The 19895-nt window shown below is 43.2% G+C and overlaps 1 protein-coding gene across 8 annotated transcripts in view; it reads left to right on the top strand.

Moving 5' to 3' along the window:
* The window catches only part of LOC128433629 (trinucleotide repeat-containing gene 6C protein), a 52778-nt gene that overhangs the window by 20694 nt on the left and 12189 nt on the right, over positions 1 to 19895 (top strand). For 3 of the 8 annotated variants that reach the window (XM_053417798.1, XM_053417797.1, XM_053417799.1), the window contains 9 exons: positions 392 to 772; positions 12956 to 15397; positions 15928 to 16131; positions 16930 to 17096; positions 17202 to 17279; positions 17555 to 17612; positions 17805 to 17947; positions 18172 to 18321; positions 19228 to 19425. In XM_053417798.1, the coding sequence (XP_053273773.1) occupies positions 392 to 772; positions 12956 to 15397; positions 15928 to 16131; positions 16930 to 17096; positions 17202 to 17279; positions 17555 to 17612; positions 17805 to 17947; positions 18172 to 18321; positions 19228 to 19425 (3821 nt within the window). Of the gene's footprint in view, positions 1 to 391; positions 773 to 11082; positions 11388 to 11850; positions 12449 to 12955; positions 15398 to 15927; positions 16132 to 16929; positions 17097 to 17201; positions 17280 to 17554; positions 17613 to 17804; positions 17948 to 18171; positions 18322 to 19227; positions 19426 to 19895 lie in introns of those variants that run through there. The other 5 variants (XM_053417804.1, XM_053417803.1, XM_053417802.1 and 2 more) reach the window with 5 other exon arrangements.

Raw genomic sequence — 19895 nt, 5'->3', positions numbered from 1 at the left:
CAGGCTGCATGAAGCAGTCTAAAGGAATAGTCCGCATCATATTGCAGTGCAGATGCAAAGGACAATCCAATGAAATGCTTTACGATACACAAAATATAGTTCCTAAAAAATACTGATAGACTGAATGAACCCGTGTGGAAAGTAAAGCATGTTTGTCACTCTTTCTTTAAAGATCTCTCCCATAAACAAGACTTTTAATATCATTACCTATTCTTGCAGCTAGAAGATAACTTGATAGGAATGATACTCTCTATGCTATCACTGCTTTAAAAAACCTTTCTGTTACATAAATTACTAATAGTGAGTTAACGAAGACCTGCATGTGTCTTTTTGTGTGTGTGTCTGTGTGTGCGTGTGTATGCTTGTGTGCCTGTGTATTGTATCCATCCAGTGCCAGAGCCTGCTCCCACTAAGCCCAGCCCCGGCCCACCCCACCACCTCCACCCTGCCAGCCTCGCGCTGCCCCTCTCCTCTTCCTCCTCTTCTTCTTCTGGCAATGGCAAGCACACCTCCTCCAGTAGCCAGCTCCCGACTCAGACTCCCCCTCTGCAGCAGTGCCAGTTGTCCTCTGCCAGTGCTCGCTACCCGCCCAGAGAGGTGCCCCCGCGCTTCCGCCAGCAGGAGCACAAGCAGCTACTGAAGAGAGGCCAGCCACTGCCTGCAGGAGCCCTCAGCGCTCTGACCCTCTCCTCCTCATCTTACTCCTTTTCTACAAGTACAAGCAGCACTACCCCAAACTCTGCCACGTCCACTGCGGGCAAACGCCACCCAGGTTTGTGTCAGTACAGTAAAAATAATGAATTAAATGGAGTTTTGATCTTCTTTATTTTAGATAAGAGCTTTTAGGTGCTGGTGTGTGCAAATTTTCCAATTTCCTTTTACCTTTAAGTGCACGTTGGCTCTACTTTAGCTGCATTTCTAGTGTAATTACACTTGATGTTTGACATAAATGATCCTTTAAATCAAACATTCTCCTTCGACATAAGCAGGAATTTCAGTGAGATTTTTTTTTTTTAATTGTGAGAAAAATGAAGGATGTCCAATGCACACTATCTATACGCACACTTAGACCTCTGTAGCAAGTGGTAGCACTATAATTAACTAATCTTTTGCTCTTAACTTTATAAATGCTGAGCCTGCCTTCTGATGCTCATTTTGTGTTGGCTTGTGTGTACTTGTATGCAAGTCGTGTGTTGATAAAAGTATGGCCATGAGTTATTGAAACCATTAGTACTGATGAATTCTGTCTCTCACGAGCCCACTAAAGATTTGGGGATTTTGGTCATCATTTTCTAAAGGGGTTTTATTATACTCCTAAAGGTTTTTATGTTTTTTTTTGCCTGTAATGCATTATTTATCTGCTTAATGATGTACACAGAAACAAAAGATGGTGTCACCTCATATCCTCCAACATGAAACACTCTAACTTTGAAGACATAGATGCAAGGATTATCTCTGTAGCACACCACGCAGTGTTTTCATGTTTAAGGCTTTGAGCAGGAGCTAGCATAAGCATCTGCTCACATTTTTCTCTTCTCTTTTTTTCCCTCTTCCTTCTTTTCATCAATGCTCCTTTGCTGCGCTGTGCTGCCTTTCATTACTGACTCAACATTTGCTGTTGTCGGGCTCTCTGTAAACAAATCTGCAGCAGCTGTAGCGCATGGCTTGATAGTTGGCAAACTACAGCCCTCTACAGAGGCAACTGGTCATTGCATGTTTTGGCCAGACACAAAAAAGAAAAGTTGCAAGTTGTCCCATATACTAGCACACTAGCTTTATGAGGCTTTGGCTGTTAAATGTCTTGAATTATCCTCATCTTTCAGCTTTTCAAACAGTTTTTGGCTTCAGGCTTTACTCACGAGGGCGTACAAGTTTATCTAAGCCTTAAACTTATAAGAGTGTGTTTCTCCTTTGGTCTCTAGACAACTGAAGGTCCCTGTTTGGTGTAATTTACCTGTAGTGTCCTTATTATTGTCCTAGTCCGGCAGTTGTTGTTATATTTGGCCTTTACCTCACCCTTGTGTTCTCAGGGGTCTTTCGGTTCAACACAGCCTTTGGCAGAATAACCATCGGCTGGGTTTCTACCTCCTTTATCTCTTGTTTGTGTCCTGAGGGCTTCTGATGGACTGTCTGTTTTTTCCTGCCTGCTCAGCTTATAGCTTTAAGCTAGTGTTCCTGTTGTTGCAGTGATTCTGGCATACATAATTTAAATAGTGGACACTAGTTAAACCTATTGCTCTGTAGTCTTCTTGCTTTATTTATGCTTATTATAACTTTTGTGTTATTATACCTTTAGAAACAACTTTAAATGTCATATGTAAACATTCCAGTGGCAGTAGTTGTATATGAAGTAGCAACAGAACAAAACTACACATTTACAACTCTGTTTGGCCTCACTTAAACACATAAACAAACCAACAAACAAATCCAAATATTGTAACAAAATCACATTAACATATACCGTGTAATGTTATGGCCACTGCCTGCTAGTACTGAAACAAAAGTTTCCTCCTCAGTGTAATTGTAAGGGAGCGATGAACTCTGATTTGAGGACACATCACTGAACTCTCTGGTGAGGTTACTGTAGCCTAGAGCAATGCGATGAGCTAGTTCCTTCCGTCAGATACTCAAACACTTGCATTTGTGCACATGCAAACACAAACACATGTGCCTAGATGCAGTAGCTGTGCAGCAGCAAGAACACTGACCTAGTTGTGTCCTCTCAGATGTGTCTGCCTTGCAGGCCAGCTGGCTCATAGTTTGTATGCACACGCACACACGAAATGCACAAGTTTTTTGTATAAGCCAGCAGAACTGCAGTATGTCCTAATTGTGTGTTTTATGTATAACATTCCACAATACACACACACACACACACACACACACACACACAGACACAGCACCCCATTCCAAAAGTCTGAAAGGAAAGTCCCCCTATATTCAAGGGCATTCACGCCACTCCCACATAACCTTCACTCTACCAGCCCCATTTAATTGTTCCAAACATAAGACAGAAATCCCCGTTTTCTCTCTCTCCCTCCCTCCCTCCCTCCCTCCCTCTTTTATATCCACCATCCCCGTCTCTCCAGCTGACGGGGGACCATTAAATAGTGCCGAGAGAAGCCAGCAGCCGTCCAGACAGGCTCCCCCAGTAGCAGGTGCTGAAGTGGGGGTCTCTTAAGACTGTGGGAACTACATGCCAACAGCTGTTTGCTGGTCACCCAGACAGACTATGTAGCCAGAAGGCACTCTGATGGGTGCTGTGAAACACTTGGCCCTTTCATTTGAGCCCTTTTTGATGTTCAGGTGAAGCAGTTGGGCTTTTGAGCATTTCTTACTGAAGTTAAAATGCGGCTTATGGAGGAGGAACAGCGTGTGGCTTCCAGTAAGATGAGTTCGACAGTAACTAAGGTGTTTAAAATATGTGGTTGTTTATTTTCAAAGAGGTGAGTTCCTAAAGTAACACTTTTAACTCGTGAAAAAGCCGGTCTGCATCTTCAACCACAGTTTCCCTAACATGTATAGATAACATCCCCTTAGATCTTGGATATTTGCAAGATTTAAAATCCTAGAATAATCGCAATGCTATTTTGCTGTAATGAACCCAGGAAGATATAGATTGCCCCATGTGCTCAGGCTATGACACGTACACACACAAGTGAGCGAAGCCCCCAGTGGCTTCATTAATCCAGTCTCTGACAGAGAAACCAGAGGAGTCACCATGGTCTCGCTCTCCTATTTTCTCTTTTCCCTCAGCAGAGGTAAACAGACATGAGTGATGAGCTCAGTATATCCTCCTGTGACCATTCCCTAAGTCTCTTATTCGCCATGCTTCCGGTAAAAACAAGTACATGCCTTCTTTGATGTAAGTGGGCTTAAAGCTCCCCTCACAGAGAGATGGAGAGGGTTTATTTGGTGACAAAAGACTACTTAACGTCCCCTCCTGTTCTGGTTCTGTTATTCCCCCATAGTTAGATCTGAAAAAGCCAAGTCTCTGGCTCTCAGTTAAACCAAAATAACTGTTCACATTTCTTCTCACTGTTCATGAAATGTAATGTAATGTAATGTCCTGTCCCCCTTTCTTTTCCGTTGTCCATGGGTGTGCTAGCCCTTCCCCCCAGACCTTCCTCTGTCGCTCCCCACCACCATCTCCTTCTTAGTCTGTCTCCCTGCCTTTCATTTCATTCAAAGGATAGGAGATATATTTAATTCTTGGCTACCTGCCCATTTCTATGATGGCAGCTCACCTCATTATCAGCTCATCGCAAGCTTTTTTCTGCTTCAGCTGGCTTCGCACAAATTCAGTGTGTTGTTGTTGCTGTTTAATTAAACTCTTTCAGCACAAGTGCTGTTGGTGTTCTCCTCATTAGGAAATGTTTGGTATTACTTAGTTGTTATCCAGGTTCTGTGGAGAAAACAGGCCTTTACCTTCTTGCATTGGCTTGCACACATGCACACAAAAATGCAGCCCCACTTCCACTCGGAAGCATGAAGAGCCATCGTGGGCCCCTTGGTTTTATATTTTTTGACCCTTTTCTTTCACAAAGCACCGTCAGAGACCGCCCTCCTAATTGCAACCAGAATGAAAACAGCAACTCATTACTGACACATGACTGCGAACGTGGATGGAAATGATTGTCCCCCTTTCCTTTGTTTTTTATGTTCAGCCGCCTTTCGTCTCCCTCGCCTGCCAAATTACGGCTCTGCCAAGAATCAGCAAGACCTTTCCTTTTCTCTTGGAATGTCGGTAGAGGGAGTTGAAAGGGGAACAATCGAGGCATGTTGAGGTGAAAGGAAAACATTCTGTTCTGCATAAGTCCACACTTTCCTAATGTACATACTTACCAGGGTAGGCACAATGGGGATTAATGCATATACAGTACCTTGTAATCCAATACTATAGTCCTTTGATAAATAATCCTATTGTTGAGCTTATAACGTTTCATTTTTGTGGAGGCAGATATGCTCGCTTGCTATTTACCTTTACACACAGTTATATCTATTACTGCTCACAGAAGAAGGCAGCTTATTGCAGAAATACAAATACGATATGATGTTTCACATCCTTACATAGATCTGTGTAATCCTCCTGAGTGACCGGGTGCACCTTTCTGCAGGCATTTCTTCGCTCCCTCTCCCTCTCGTTTTTGCCTGCAGTAGAAAAAAGGGTCTGTCTGTTATCTTTTCCCTTCCATTTTATACATTTTTGTTATTGTTGAATTTAGGATTGATCATAGTGTCATTGTCATTATATGGCTGATTACCATGTTACCTACTTTTACACTCCTTGGGAAACATTGTGCAAATGAGACTGAGACAAAGGTGGAGGAATATACACAAGGGGGCATTTGAAATGTTTTAGTCCGCTATGTAAAGGCAGAGGCAGGACATAGAAATACATTTAAGTGTTAATTATCACATCAAACAATCATCAATGCATCTCATCCCTCAGTATGCCATGACACACAGATGTCTCTTGAATATCTTCCAAAAGTATTCCTCAATGACTAATTATAGTATTTCCAATTGAGGGATCATATCTGGCTTGTTTTTAAGTTTGAACCACTTCTCTCTTCATTGTTTTTATTGCAGTTTTTTGTTTCCATTCAACAAACAAGCAATGTCTACAGAACTAGACACAAAACAAAACAAACACAAAACAAACATGACAGCTCTTACATGAAGGATGAACATATGGCATGATACAAGAGGTGGTGAATCTCACAGTACACGAATGTCGTTCAAGTCCACAGCAGTCCTTTTAATAGGGTGGAGGAAAGGTCTGGACCGATATAGTCCAAAAATGGGCGCCACACTCTGTAGAACTGATCTACACTGTGATGTATGATGTTGGTAAGATATTCCAAAGGGATCAGTTCAAAAATGATTTTGCGCCAACCACAGACAGAAGGGACCTTGTCACTGATCCACTGCAAAAGAATATTTTTCCTAGCTGCAAACGTCAAAATATTATACAATCTTTTGTTGACTGCTGTTTTCAAACAGTCACTTGGAAGACCTAGAATCAGGGATATGGGGTCCATTCCTATATTAATATGAAAAATTCTCTCTATTTCACTAATAACTTCAACCCAATAACTTTGAAGTTTATGACAAGACCAGAAACAATGAGTTAAAGTACCCACATGAGTTCTACACTTGAGACACAGAGGGGAGAGAGAGCGGTTGAAGAAATGCCTGCGGTGAGGGGAAATATGTAATCTGTGTAAAATCTTAAATTGTATTTCTCTTGTCCGAGTGCAAATTGAAATATTTTTTGCAAGAGACCAAATGGTATCCCACTTGTCTTCATCTATGGTCACAGACAACTCCCTCTCCCACACACCTCTGACCCCCTGCGCACCAGTAGCAGAAAAACCATTAAGTACATGGTAAAATGAGCTCAGAGACACTTTCAATTGTTGATGAAACAGAATCCTCTCAACAGCAGATATTTCAGGGTGATCAATAAGGGTTGTGCTATGAGTGATATAATGCCGTATTTGCAAAAAGCGAAAGAAATCTTGTTTGGACAATTTGTATTTGTTAGTCAGCTGTTCAAATGACATAAGCGTATCAACTGACAATAGGTCACTGAGGGAATTAATATTCTTATTAGACCATTGTCGAAAACCAGGGTCCGAAGAACCTGGGGGAAAAGCAGGATTATTAATTACTGGGGTGAAAATGGATGTTATATTTGATCTTCCCTCAAGACGGCGGACAAGCCGCCATGCTTTTAGAGTGTTGATTGTTACAGGGTTTGCACAGAAAGCTTTGATTTCTTTAAAAGTATTAAAAAATAATAGATCACTTAGTTTGCACTGAGATAATGCTGTCTCAATATCCAACCAGATTGAAGTTTTACCCTTAGCCCAGTCGTTTACAAATCTTAAATGGGCACAAAGTTGGTAAATTTTAATATTAGGTAAGTCCAGGCCACCCATCGAGCTTGGTAGATGTAATACTGCCATCTTAAGTCTGGGTCTACGCTTGTTCCAGATAAAAGAGCTGAGCCACCCATTTATATCCTTCAACACCCTTTTAGAGAACAAAACAGGAATCATTTGGATAGGATATAATAACCTAGGCAGCACATTCATTTTGACCAGGGCAATGCGTCCTAGCCAGGAAACAGGAAGTGACATCCATCGCTCTAGGTCCTGCTTAATTTTACAAAATAAGGGTGCAAAGTTGGCTTTATATAATTGATCAAAGGATGGTGTAATGAAGATTCCTAAGTATACAAACCCATTGGGAGACCATTTGAAAGGAAATGAAGGTACAGTAGTTGGTATTGTTGAAAGGGTACCAAGGGGCATAGCCTCTGATTTAGCCAGGTTGATCTTATAACCAGAAAAACAACTGAATCTGTCAATCACATCAATAAGACCTGGTACAGATGTTTCAGGTTCGGTCAGAAGAATTAGAACATCATCAGCGTATAAAGTTATTTTATGACACAGCTGTCCAATCTCTAAACTGCGTATTATGGGTGTCACCCTTATGGCCTCAGCCAGTGGCTCTATGGCCAAAGCGAATAAGAGGGGCGATAGAGGGCAGCCCTGCATCACCCCTCTGTGAGTATTGAAGTATTCAGACCTGAGTCCATTAGTCAAGACTGCTGCCTGTGGTCTAGTATAGATAATCTTGACCCATTTAATAAAGTTCTCCCCCAAACCAAATTTACCCAGTGTATACAGTAAGAAAGACCATTCAATTCGGTCGAATGCCTTCTCTGCATCGAGAGAAAGCACCAGACCACTAATAGACTCCTGCTTAAAAGCTATGATAGCATTCAACAAACGTCTAACATTGCTAGCTGAATTCCGACCCCTTACAAAACCTGTCTGATCTTCCTTTACCAGTATAGGCAAAAGATTTTCTAAACGAGAGGCCAAGATTTTAGAGAGCAGCTTCCTATCCACATTTAGGAGGGCTATGGGCCTGTAGGACCCGCAAGAGTCAGAACACTTCCCCTTCTTTAAAATTAAGGATATATTGGCCTCCTTCAGTGTCTGTGGAAATTCTCCTGTAGTGAAAGAGTGATTGAACATATCAAGAAGAGGATCTACAAGAATATTTTGGAACTGTTTATAAAATTCAGAAGCGAAGCCGTCAGGTCCTGGTGACTTTCCATTTTGTAATTTATTAATAGCTCCAAGCACTTCAGTTTTAGTTATGGAACTATTAAGGGCAGTCTTATGCTCTTCTGATAAATTTGGCAACGTCAATTGAGCAAAGAAATTGTCCATTAGTTGCTCTCCCTCTGGAGCTTGTTCGGAAGAGTATAGGTTTTTGTAAAAATTCTTAAAACAGTTATTTATCAGTTTATTTTCATATACCTTATGGCCATCTTTATCAGATACAGCTGCAATAGTTTGGGACTCTGCACGCTTCTTAACATAATAGGCCAGACATTTGCCTGCTTTATCTCCGTGCTCATAAAACCTCTGTCTAGTATATTTCAATTTCTTCTCTGCATCCCTGGTAAGAAGGCAATTCAGAGCTGTTCTGATTGCCGTGATTTCTTGCCATAATGGTGGTGATGGAGAGGCAATATATGCTTTTTCCTTATCCGTCAATTCACTCTCTAAAGATTTTTGTTTCTCCTGTCTTTGGCGCTTTTTTGTTGCAGAGTACGAAATAATTAAACCTCTGGCATAAGCTTTGCATGTTTCCCACAAGACGGAGGCATTGCTGGCCGATGAAGTGTTGATTTCCAGAAATGCTTTAAGTTCAGTGGAGAAGTTGGAAGTAAATTCCTCATCTTTAAGGATAATGGTATTAAGTCTCCAGTGACGAGACCGATGTAATGCTGTTTTGAGATTAAAGTCTATAGTAACTCTTGCGTGGTCGGAAATAATTATACTGGTTATGTCGCATGATAAAACTGAATATAAGTCAGTTCTTGGCAGAAAAAAATAATCAATCCTGGTTTGACACTTATGTGGGGCGGAGAAAAATGTATATTGTTTATCAGAGGGGTGGGTGCATCTCCAAGCATCAATAAGCCCAAACTCCTCACATAGAGCATGGAGCGTGTTGGCCTGAGGAGAGGGGGGCGCGTTACTATGTGGAAATTTGTCAATAAGCGGATTTAATATTAAATTAAAATCACCGCCAACAATAACAGTGGAATTAGAAAGGAATGGAGCTAAGTCCAAAAACATTTTGGTAAGGAAGGTGACTGGGTGGGCAGGTGGAAAGTACACGTTCATCATTACAATATTCTGACCCTGCAAAATTCCTTTGATTATCACATAGCGACCATTAACATCCCTAACACAGTCAGATACTATAAAAGGTAGGTTTTTCCTAATCAACACTGCTACTCCCCTACTTCTTGTTGTAAAGGATGAGAAAAATACTTGTCCGAATGGCCCTTGTTGCAACTTTAAATGCTCTGTGTCATCAAGATGCGTCTCCTGTAACATAGCAACATCTATATCATCCTTCTTTAGACATGTAATTATTTTTCTCCGCTTAATAGGGCTGTGGACACCCCGTACATTCCAGGTACATATTCGCAGCTTATTCATTATTGGTATTATTCATGTATCATACAAAGCATATTGAGCCAAGAGACCCACCAAACACCGGGTAAGAGAAAAGTAAGCAAATAAAGAAAGAAAGAACAAAGAGCTGTACAACAAAACATTCAAAAATAGAAATTTGGCAACGACCCTACTAAACATGTAGGTAAAAACCGTCCTTCTCCTGCCTGCGGCTGAGAGCCGACAGGTACGACATGCGCTTGACACGCGCCTACTCATAGACATAAACACACTACTGTCCGCCAAGAACACGGCGAAGTAGAACATTTCACCTGGTTGATTATAAGCAGTAGGAAAGGGGCAAAGTCACACACGCCTGAATTTGGCAGATACTCACATATGACACAGTCCAGACGCAATGTTAAAGAAAGGGATATTCCGGTGGTTACAGAGATTTACGGCAGCGTTTCCACGAAAATCGCAGCTGCCTCCGGCGTGCCAAATCTCCTCACCACACCGTTGACAGACAGCCTCAGCGTGGCGGGGTATAGAAGGGCATACTCCACGTTCTTCCTCCTTAGACAGCCCTTCACCTCGTCAAAAGCCTTGCGTTTCCTGGCCACCGCCGCCGAGTAATCATTGAAGAAGGAAACTCTGATCCGGTCCGCTGGCTGGTTCGGCTCCGCACCAAGGCGCCGGGCTGCAGCCATCACTCGTTGTTTATCAGCGAAGTTGTGAAGTTTCATGATGATGGGTCTGGAGCGCTGGTTAGTGCCCGGCCTCGGTGCTAGGGAGCGGTGCGCGCGGTCCAACTTGATCTTCCCGGATTTAGTTGTGAGATTGAGATATGAGGGGAGCCATGTCTCCATGAAAGTGACCGGATCCTTTCCTTCCGTGCCTTCGGGCAGCCCAACCAGACGGAGGTTGCATCTTCGGCTGCGGTTCTCCAAATCATCTATGTGATCTGCCATGTCGGTTATTTGTTTCTCGAGTTTTGTCACTTTAGCCTGCAACACGTCCGTTGTGTCTTCCACGCCGGAGATCCGTGTCTCGGCATCACCGACCCGCGTTGCCAGAGCCTGGATCTGAGATGTTTGTTCGCGTATAGCAGCGAGCACAGTGTTAACTTTAACATCCAGTGACTTTGTAATGTTGTCAGTTATCTTACTCAAAGCCAGAAGAACACTTGGGTTAACAGCGCTCCCAGGCTCCTCGACCTCGGCAACCACCTCGTTAGCATCTTCGGGTTCATCCGCAGCAGGCTCCATTGCGTCGCTAGCATGCTCCTCAGAAGCAGTATTTTTCTTGGGTTTGGACCGAGGCATTCTCAGAAAATATTCATCCAGGCTCATAATAGACCTACTCCTACGCTCGCTTATAACGTTTCACCAGGTGAACATGTATTTTAAACGGATATTTCAGTGAACCTCACCGGAGCTCAACAGGCAGGTGTTCACACTACGACGCCATCTTGCCAACCTTCAAGTTTGAACCACTTCTAACTTAAGTTTAAAAGAATTGGTACTGGAACAGCCGTTGTAAAGGATTGTTTTTCCTGTGATGTTTTAATATTTTTGTGTGTGCAACTGATTATAAATTGACTGCAGTCTAGCATTTGTAAATTTGCCATCAGCTTGACAACCCTGTGTGATAAGGCTGCCTGGGGAAGGGAGATAAGTGTTTTAAGGCGAACATTGCATCCACAGCCAATCTGTGGCACGTTGCTCAGTATCTTAAAGCCACATATCTGCCAGTTTGTGTGTGAGTCCACACACCGCAACCAAATAGGCATTTACCTCATCTGACTGAATGGTTTTGACCACAGGGTCTTTATATCATGATGGACAACTTCTAGCTATTATTGGAATCTCTGAGACAATCTGATGGAAGGTAATGGCAAAGTAATTGTAGGTAATGCAGCCTAATAATCCAACAAGGCAAATATTTAAACTGCACATCCTGCATCTTTGTAATTAAACGTTAGTGAGCCTTGCTTACTGCAGCTGCTCAGGAGGATAACCAGAAATGTATTATTGTCAATTAGGTTTTTAAAGCCTGTTGAAAAGGGCTTTTTGTTATTCATATCGTCTGGATTTGCAGACTGGATTTTTATTTCTTTTTTTATTGCTTTGATGAAAACTTTGAGTGTGCACTCAGTGAAGTGTATTTTACCATTGATTATTCCACTTTTACTCAATGTTGGAAAACAACAAAGATTAATATCAAGCTTTCATATACATACTTTGGTGGATTCATACAGACATTAATTTTCCTTTCTTCTCCTGAAGTTACTGGATTCATTTCTTCCCTCACATGCTCGGTTGGCCATTGTGTTGTTGATATTCATAGCAGTACTTCTCATTGGTTTTCTAGTCCATTACATGAGGCTGGCCTAGTGGTTAGGATGTTTGCATGCTGGATCGATAGCCACCCGGCTCTCAACCACTACCATTAATAAGATCATTGATTAACTGCCTCCCACTGATTGAATACCCCTTTACAGCATCGACTCATTCTATTATTAGTTCCCTCTCTGATGGGATGCTTTCGTGCCTAATGAAATTGCTTTTGTGTGATACAATGTTGATTAAATAATTGTTGGAGAGGCATTGTTTTGGTAGCATCATACTGAATTTGCAGATCATACATTAAGTCGGCAGGTAGTAGTCCAAGATTTACATGCAGTCTATTTCTCACAAACTGTATGTTAGCTATATGCACGTAGAGTGAAGCCAGTACACGGACACATTCCGACAAGCTCAGAGGAAATGTCTTGTGGTTTCTTAGAGCAGTGCAGTTGAAGGAGGAGTATGCCCGGCGGAGCGTAGGGAGTGATGGATGGGAAGCCATCTTGGTTTCATTCCAATAAATGAGCGGCGTTCCACTTGGGCTTCCCTTCGCAGCCCCAGCCAGTGAAGCCACGATGGAGACGGATGGGCCTCTCATTGCTGGTATTAGGGGAGAGGGGGAGGAATTAAAGGGTGAAGAAATGGGTGGGGGGAGAGAGGGAGGGAGAGAGAGAGGGAGGGAGGGAGGGAGGAGGAGGTAGTTATAATAATAGATAAGGGCAGTTGGAGAGTGACCAGGAAGTAAGGGGCAAAACAACACAGCAAGGATGGTTATGTGAGAAGGTGAAAGAGATGAGGAAAGTTTCTGTTTGGCTGATTGCACCAGGGCAAGGATATATGGATATGTCTTAGCTGATATGACATGTAGCACGCTTGGCTGTGCATTCTGATTATGTGTTGAATTGTGGAATGTGCTAGTGTGACCATCTCATCCTCCCAAGTCTGAGTGCAAGCATTTACCAACCAAGAAGATAAAATTGGTCTATATGGGACTTAAAGTGGCTGTTTTACATGATGTAGTCTAGTCTAAAGTACCCATCTACCCTCTGTGTTGTATTTTCTACTCTCAGTTGTCTTAACCGCTCTTTCCTCTCCCCCACTTCTCTTCAGACATATCCCTCCAGTGTGGCTCTGGTGCCCAGTATGAGACCTCTCGTTGGGGAGCCTCTTTGCCAGTTGAAAGCCCCACCAGTGCCAACAGCTGGGACAAAGTGATTATTGACGAAAGTGACAAAGAAGCTTGGAGCTACATCAGCCACAATAGTGACCCCAACAACTCTTCAGCCCTAGAATGCCCCTTAGAAACAGCCAGCTCTAACCTAGAAACCAGTGCTATCAGTATATCAATGAGTATGGCCACAGGTGCCGCCGGCCAGCAGGCCCACTACACCTCTCTCAAAGCTAACAATAATATGATGACTGGACCTGGGTCAGCCAACACACTAGCTGGTAATAGAGGCTGGGGCTCTGACGTGAAACAAGAAAGTATGAATGGTGGTCGAGTAGGAGCACCCAATAACTGGGGCGCTCCCAATTTTAACTTGAATCTCAATCCCAATGCCAACCCATCAGCATGGCCTGTGCTGGGCCATGAAGGTGGTGACCCCAATGGAGTCTCTAACTCTGCATCTCTCCCACCAGGTATTAATGGCAATGGAAACATGGGAAATGGGAGCCCAGGAGGTACTGATAATGGTGGGGGAGGTTGGGGTGGCATGCTAAGTCCAAATGAAAATGATCAGCGACCTTCATGCAACACAAGCTTGTCCTTCAATATGGACCTTAACACTGATGGACCAAACCACACTAAGCAACAACAGCAAGTTCAAGAGCCTATGAGCCCTATCCACGGCTTAACTGGCTGGGGAGGCCAATCACCCACCGAATCATCCCAGCTCAATGGGGACACAACAAGCACCTCTTTATGGGGTGGTGGAGAAACAAAGGCAGCTGACTCTCCCAAGGATTCAGGCTGGGACTCAAATCCTTCAAGAGGTCATTCTGCCTGGGGCCGCCAAGGCAGTGGTGGAGGGAGTAGTGGAAGTGGTGGCTGGGGGGACTGGGGGAAATCTGCTGGGGGTGGAGATGGATCTAAAGGCTGGGACTCAGTAGATGCTGGTAGTTCAGGTTCAGGCCAAGAGCAGCCACTTAGTTCATGGGGCCAGCAGCCTGGAACAGCACCAGCAAGTGATGGTAGTGGAGACAGCAGTGAAGGTAGATCCCAGCAGAGAGACAGGTCCTCCAGCATGGAGTTTACCCCTGGGCCACCCCGACAGGACCTGGACCCTAGGGTGCTGAGCAACACGGGTTGGGGACAGACCCCCATTCGACAGCACACTGTATGGGAGATGGAAGAAGCCAGTTCTGATGATAGCAAGAGCAACAGCAGCTCTGTAGGAGGCTCCAGTTCTAATGGGGGACCTTCATCCACCAATGGAGGTACCATTAATCCCAACATCAGCTCTAGACAGCGGCCTGGGTCTGGGGGAAAAAGTGACAAAGGAGAATCATCATCCTCTGGTTGGGGAGCCCCTCCACCTCAGCCAATCCAGACTGGATCAGGATGGGGAGAACCGCCACAGTCACTTAGCAAAGCCTCAAATGGCACTACAAATAACTGGGGAGACCCTTTGCCCACCAATGGTCATAAAAGTGGGGGCACACCGTCCTGGGGTTCTGAAGACAAGTCACCAAATTGGGAAGATGGCCCTAAGAAAAGTCAGCCTACTAGCTGGGGTGAAGGCCCCAAAAATAACCATGGACGGGGAAGGAGTAATGGTGGCTCCAATGGCCCCAGCACAGGAGACTGGGGAGAAAAAGAGGTAAAAAACAATGGTTCCTCCAGCAGCATGTGGGAAGGAGAAGGTGGTAATGGAGGAAATGGAGGAAATGGTGGATGGAAGGATAGTCCCAGAGGAGGAAATAGAGAAGGAGGCTGGAGCAAGCCTGCTCCTGCTGTGAGTAATAGCAGCTGGGGGGAGAACCCACGTTCTAATGGCCCAGTACAGGGAGGCTGGGGATCATCCAAGCCCCAGGAAAGCAGCAGCAGCAGCAGTAATGGAAGTGGAGGAGGAGGAGGCAGCATTGGTTCTTGGGGTGGTCCTGGTTCTGTGAAACAGAACACCTCTACCTGGGGCAATGTCAGCAAACAGGAGCAAGTCAAGGAAACCAGTGGCTGGTTGGAGCCCTCCCCTCCCTCTGTCCGTAGGAATATGGAGATTGATGATGGAACATCAACCTGGGGCGAATCCACTACCTTCAACAAGTCTGCCAACATGTGGGATCGCAACAATCCCAATAATGACCAAGGCAACAGCGGCTCAACTCCCAGTAAGAATGGTGGAATGATTATGCCCAACAATAACATCAACAATCACTCTGTCAGCCCTGGGAACAACAATCACCATCATGCTCACCACGTGCACCACCATCCCCATCATGGCCAACCCCCAACTCACCTGCAACACCATGGAAACAACAATGGGTCACCCAACAATGCCGTCTCACATCCAGGTCCTGGTCCCCAAGGCAGACCCCCGCTCGCCAACCCAGGTATGTAATTACAATAGAATTTGATGATATGAATAGAAAAAAATGCAACATCTAGAGTCTGGTTCTGAAGTCTAAGAAATTGGTACTTCTGGACCCCACTGTATCGGGCAGATTTTTATTTTATATAGCATGCTTATGTAATTGTATTAAAGGATTTAGAACTGATATTAATAATGAACCGAAATAAATATAATGATCGATGAAGCTTACAAAGGGATTGTTTTCAATAATACACACATAACACAACTTACTAATTAAATGCATTGTTGACTATGATGGCTATTTTATTTTGGTTATTCATCCAACGAATTCTCTTACTTTGATTATCAAGCAGATGGTCTCAAAAGTATTGGTGTCACGCAAGCATTACTACGTTTTTTTGTATAGCAAGCCCAACTTAGCGACTGGAGCCATTTAAAAAAAGTGTGTGAAGACATAAAGGGGGAATGATTACTGCAAGCAGACATAGATTGTATTGCACCGTGAGTCATGTCATCATATTTTTTTCTACTTTACCCTCTTTCCTACAGGCTGGGGAGAGCTTCCCAGTGTTCAGCCCAAGTCTGAGCCTGCTTGGGGAGAGCCAGCAGCTCCAACATCAACCGTGGACAATGGTACTGCTGCCTGGGGCAAGCCCCAAAGGGGAGTAGGAACGTGGGGAGATGGCAGTCATGAGTCCTCTGGACCCTATGGCAGGGCCAACGGGCCCCAAGGTTCTACGCCCTGCAAGCCAGGTAATGTCCACAGATGAGTAAATTTATGCTGATACAGCTATGTATAATGTAAACCATAGGATAATAGCATTGCCCGCATAGCAAGATGCAGAAACATTCATTGGTGTTCACAACTTGGGGCTCACATCCCCTCTTGCTGCTTTACTACCATAGTATAGTCATACACAGCAGATTATTCTGGTTTTATATGTGCTACTGTAAAAGACAATTTCTCAGAATCTACATAACAGACACATTGTAAGCTCCACTGTTATAAAGTCTCATTATGATAAATGGCATTCAGAAGATTGGTAAAGTGTAATGGTCCTTTTCTGCTTTTGCCTCTTTGCATGATAGTGACTGTAGGCATCTGTGGTTGAGATTGTGTGCAGTGGTACAACATCTCCTGTAAAAGACCGACTGAGGATCACTCCCAGTGTGTGCACACCAACACCTTTCAGTTGAGGGGACAAAAACAGGGATTTCTTTAGACCTGTACTATAGGTGGCAATTCTGAAGATCATTGATAGTGCTAGTGTGTTGCTGAGATTAAAGCAATTCCACACCTCAGCAGGTCTTGGTTATTTGCACTCTTCTTTGAAATGTTGGACATAGCAGATGGATGTGTTCAGTGGGGGGAAATATGCAGTGTCAAATGGCAACAGTGGCACCAAGTGGTCAAGTTGAAAATTACCTGCTGCTCATGTAATAGTCTACAGTGTTTTCCCAAAGTGAATTTCAAAACAACACATACTATGTGTATTAGTATTATTATTTTAACCTCACTTTTTTATTCTGTGGTTGATTTCTGTTTCCTAGGCCCTAAACCTATGCAAGAGGGCTGGGGAAATGGAGGAGAGGAGATGGGCATGTCTACCAGCCAATGGGACACTGAGGATGGGGACATGTGGAACAGCCCGACCTCCCAGGAGAGCAGCTCCTCGTGTAACTCTTGGGGCAATGGACCCAAGAAATTCCCAAGCAAGGTCAGAAAAAATTTAGTGGCAGATTTTAATGTGCATTGTGAGTCATTTGGAGGAACTTTGTAGTTGGTTGAATGAACTCAAAATATGTTGCTTATGTTTTGTCAGGGGAAGATGGGCAACAAGCCAGATGAGGCTTGGATCATGAATCGTCTCATCAAGCAGCTCACTGACATGGGCTTTCCGGTATGTTTAAAAAATATTTTCAAAGATGTACTGACACACACACATAGCACTGATAGGCTTTTTGATTTAGGAAGATCTCTCTTTAAGTTGTGCTACATAATACTTTTATTTATATAGAGAATTGTCTGCAGTATATGGTAGAATCACATTACAATATATATATTTTTAGGGTAATAAATCATCAAACAATATTAACGACTAAACTTGAGAAAACTGTTCAATTGTGTGGAAACAATTACAGAAAAATTAATCAACTTGTTATCCATGTGTTCCAGAGAGACCCTGCTGAGGAGGCTTTAAAGAGCAACAACATGAACCTTGACCAGGCCATGAGTAAGTTCATCAACATGAATTCATGATTCAACATTGTTGCTACATCTAATCTTTGACGTAGCTGTGAATGATACCCAGTCATACACTACTCAGGAAATATAATATTTAATGTATCTGAAGGAAAATGCTTTTGAATCAGTTTTTAGATGAATACTTAAAAAGATGAATTGACATTTTCCTCTCTGCTCCCAGGCGCCCTGTTGGAGAAGAAGACGGACCTGGACAAGAGGGGTATGGGCATGTCTGACTACAGCAACGGCATGAACAAGCCCATGGTGTGTCGGCCCTCAGCACTCTCCAAAGACCCCTCTGACCGCAACACCTTTCACGACAAGGTAAGAATATGAGCAGCTAACTTTTTGGGGGGGATTATTCATTGTTTTTTTTACATTGTGACTATTTTGACATGTGTTACAAAGAGAGTTTAAGACGAGTTGTTATGAATTACACCATTCCAAATTTGAAAAATGAATTATTTCTTCACATAGCTTATCATTTATGTAATTGAGTTTCTAATCTCTATATTCTCCCATTAACCACTTACTTTGCTCTGGTCCAGGATGGAATGCTGTCAGACGACGCCTCCCCATCACCGTTTCTGCCTTCCCCCAGCCTGAAGCTCCCCCTGGCCAATAGTAGCCTTCCCGGGCAGGGTCTGGGACATGGCAACCCGGGGCTGGCCATGCAAAACTTGAACAACAGACAACAGGTAACACAGTGATACACACACAGTTGTACTACAAAATGACACAAAAACATGTCTATGAATCCTTTAATGTTCTGTTAATATTTAGTTTACCTGTTTAGACTGCATGAGTTTTTAATAATATAGAAGCAATAATTGTCCTTCTCTCTGTTTTAATGTTTAGTACAAAACACCATTGTCATTATTTATCAAAGCTATCATTTTATTGGCCTTGAAGGACTTAAGTTTATAACATGCAGTGTTATTAATAATCTTATGATACATTTAATTTGTTTAACACACCTCTCTTCTCCCATGTGCTGCCAAATCTCAACTGTTCTATTGCTCACTTATGTGTGTACATGACCTTGCCTGAAGTGCCCAATGAAATGGGATAGTTGTGCTCTATCAAATATCAGCCCCAGAGGCCGCCATGCCCCAGAAAATTGTCAGCACGTCCTTGAAGCACAAACAAAGGCACTCTACGCCTGTTGTGTTTGCACTGAATCTAACAATCTCTACCGCCATTATTTGATCTGAAATGTGGATTAAGCTACTCTTTTACAGGTTAATCGTTTTGGGCCATTTGAAAAGTCACAAATAATTAAAGTTTCATGTTTTAAACAATTGGCTGCTCTCACTTGGCGTTCAGTATGTGTTGTGAGAAGTTAAACCTTGAGGGAAAATGCTTTGAAAGAGTTTTTTTAGACATAGCTCGGTGGACTGGCAATATCATTTTAACCTTATCGGCTTTTAAGTGCTCTCCAAGTTTTATTTTCATCCAATTTAAGTGGAGTCATTTGTGTACTGACTTAACACATCAAATTTGTACTAAGAAGGTTGAGGCTCAACTCTGGACCTTAATCATGAGGTGTCATGTTGCTGTTCAATTGGTTAAGTTATGTGAGTTTCATTGTGCCCTAATTTTAGATACCCAGTGGAATGTTTGGCAGTAGTGGAGCAGCACAAACCCGGGCCATGCAGCAGCAGCAGCAGCAGCAGCAGCAACAGCAGCAACAGCAGCAGCAGCAGCAGCAGCAGCAGCAGCCTCCTCAGCCACCTGTGCAACCTCTCAGCTCCTCCCAGCCTAGTCTACGTGCTCAAGTGCCTCCGTTTCTCACCCCTCAGGTAGATACACACATTACATCAGTTCATTTGATTACATTTACTCATTTGAGCGTCAAAGACACTTACAACTGGGGACCACACAATAGTTTCTGTAGGTTGTAGTGTGTACTAATCTGTATTATAAGACAATGTGTGGGTGATCAGGTAAGGTGCTCTCAGAAAGGATGGGTCTTCAAGAGTTGGCAGATAGACTGTATTAGTTTCCCTCTAGCCAGGGAACACAATTTTTACCAAATTGTAAATAATAATTTCCAATTCTGGCATCTTTTTTCCACAACTGACCAAAGTCTGTGGCTGTTATTTTAGCTGCATTGTAGCAGTGCTATGACTATAGCCACTGATTGCTTCTGGTAATTATTCTCAAAAAAATGTCACCTTGAGTTGAAAAAATAAAGCCAATTTTAGTTTAACATAAGGACCAAAACAAATCATAGTAAATATATGTAAAGATAAAAACATCCTATTTTCTG

This window comes from Pleuronectes platessa, chromosome 3 (genome assembly GCF_947347685.1).
Source record: "Pleuronectes platessa chromosome 3, fPlePla1.1, whole genome shotgun sequence".
Lineage (NCBI taxonomy): Eukaryota > Metazoa > Chordata > Actinopteri > Pleuronectiformes > Pleuronectidae > Pleuronectes > Pleuronectes platessa.
The sequence above is the reverse complement of the archived record's forward strand: the minus strand, read 5'-3'. Positions and strand labels throughout refer to the sequence as shown.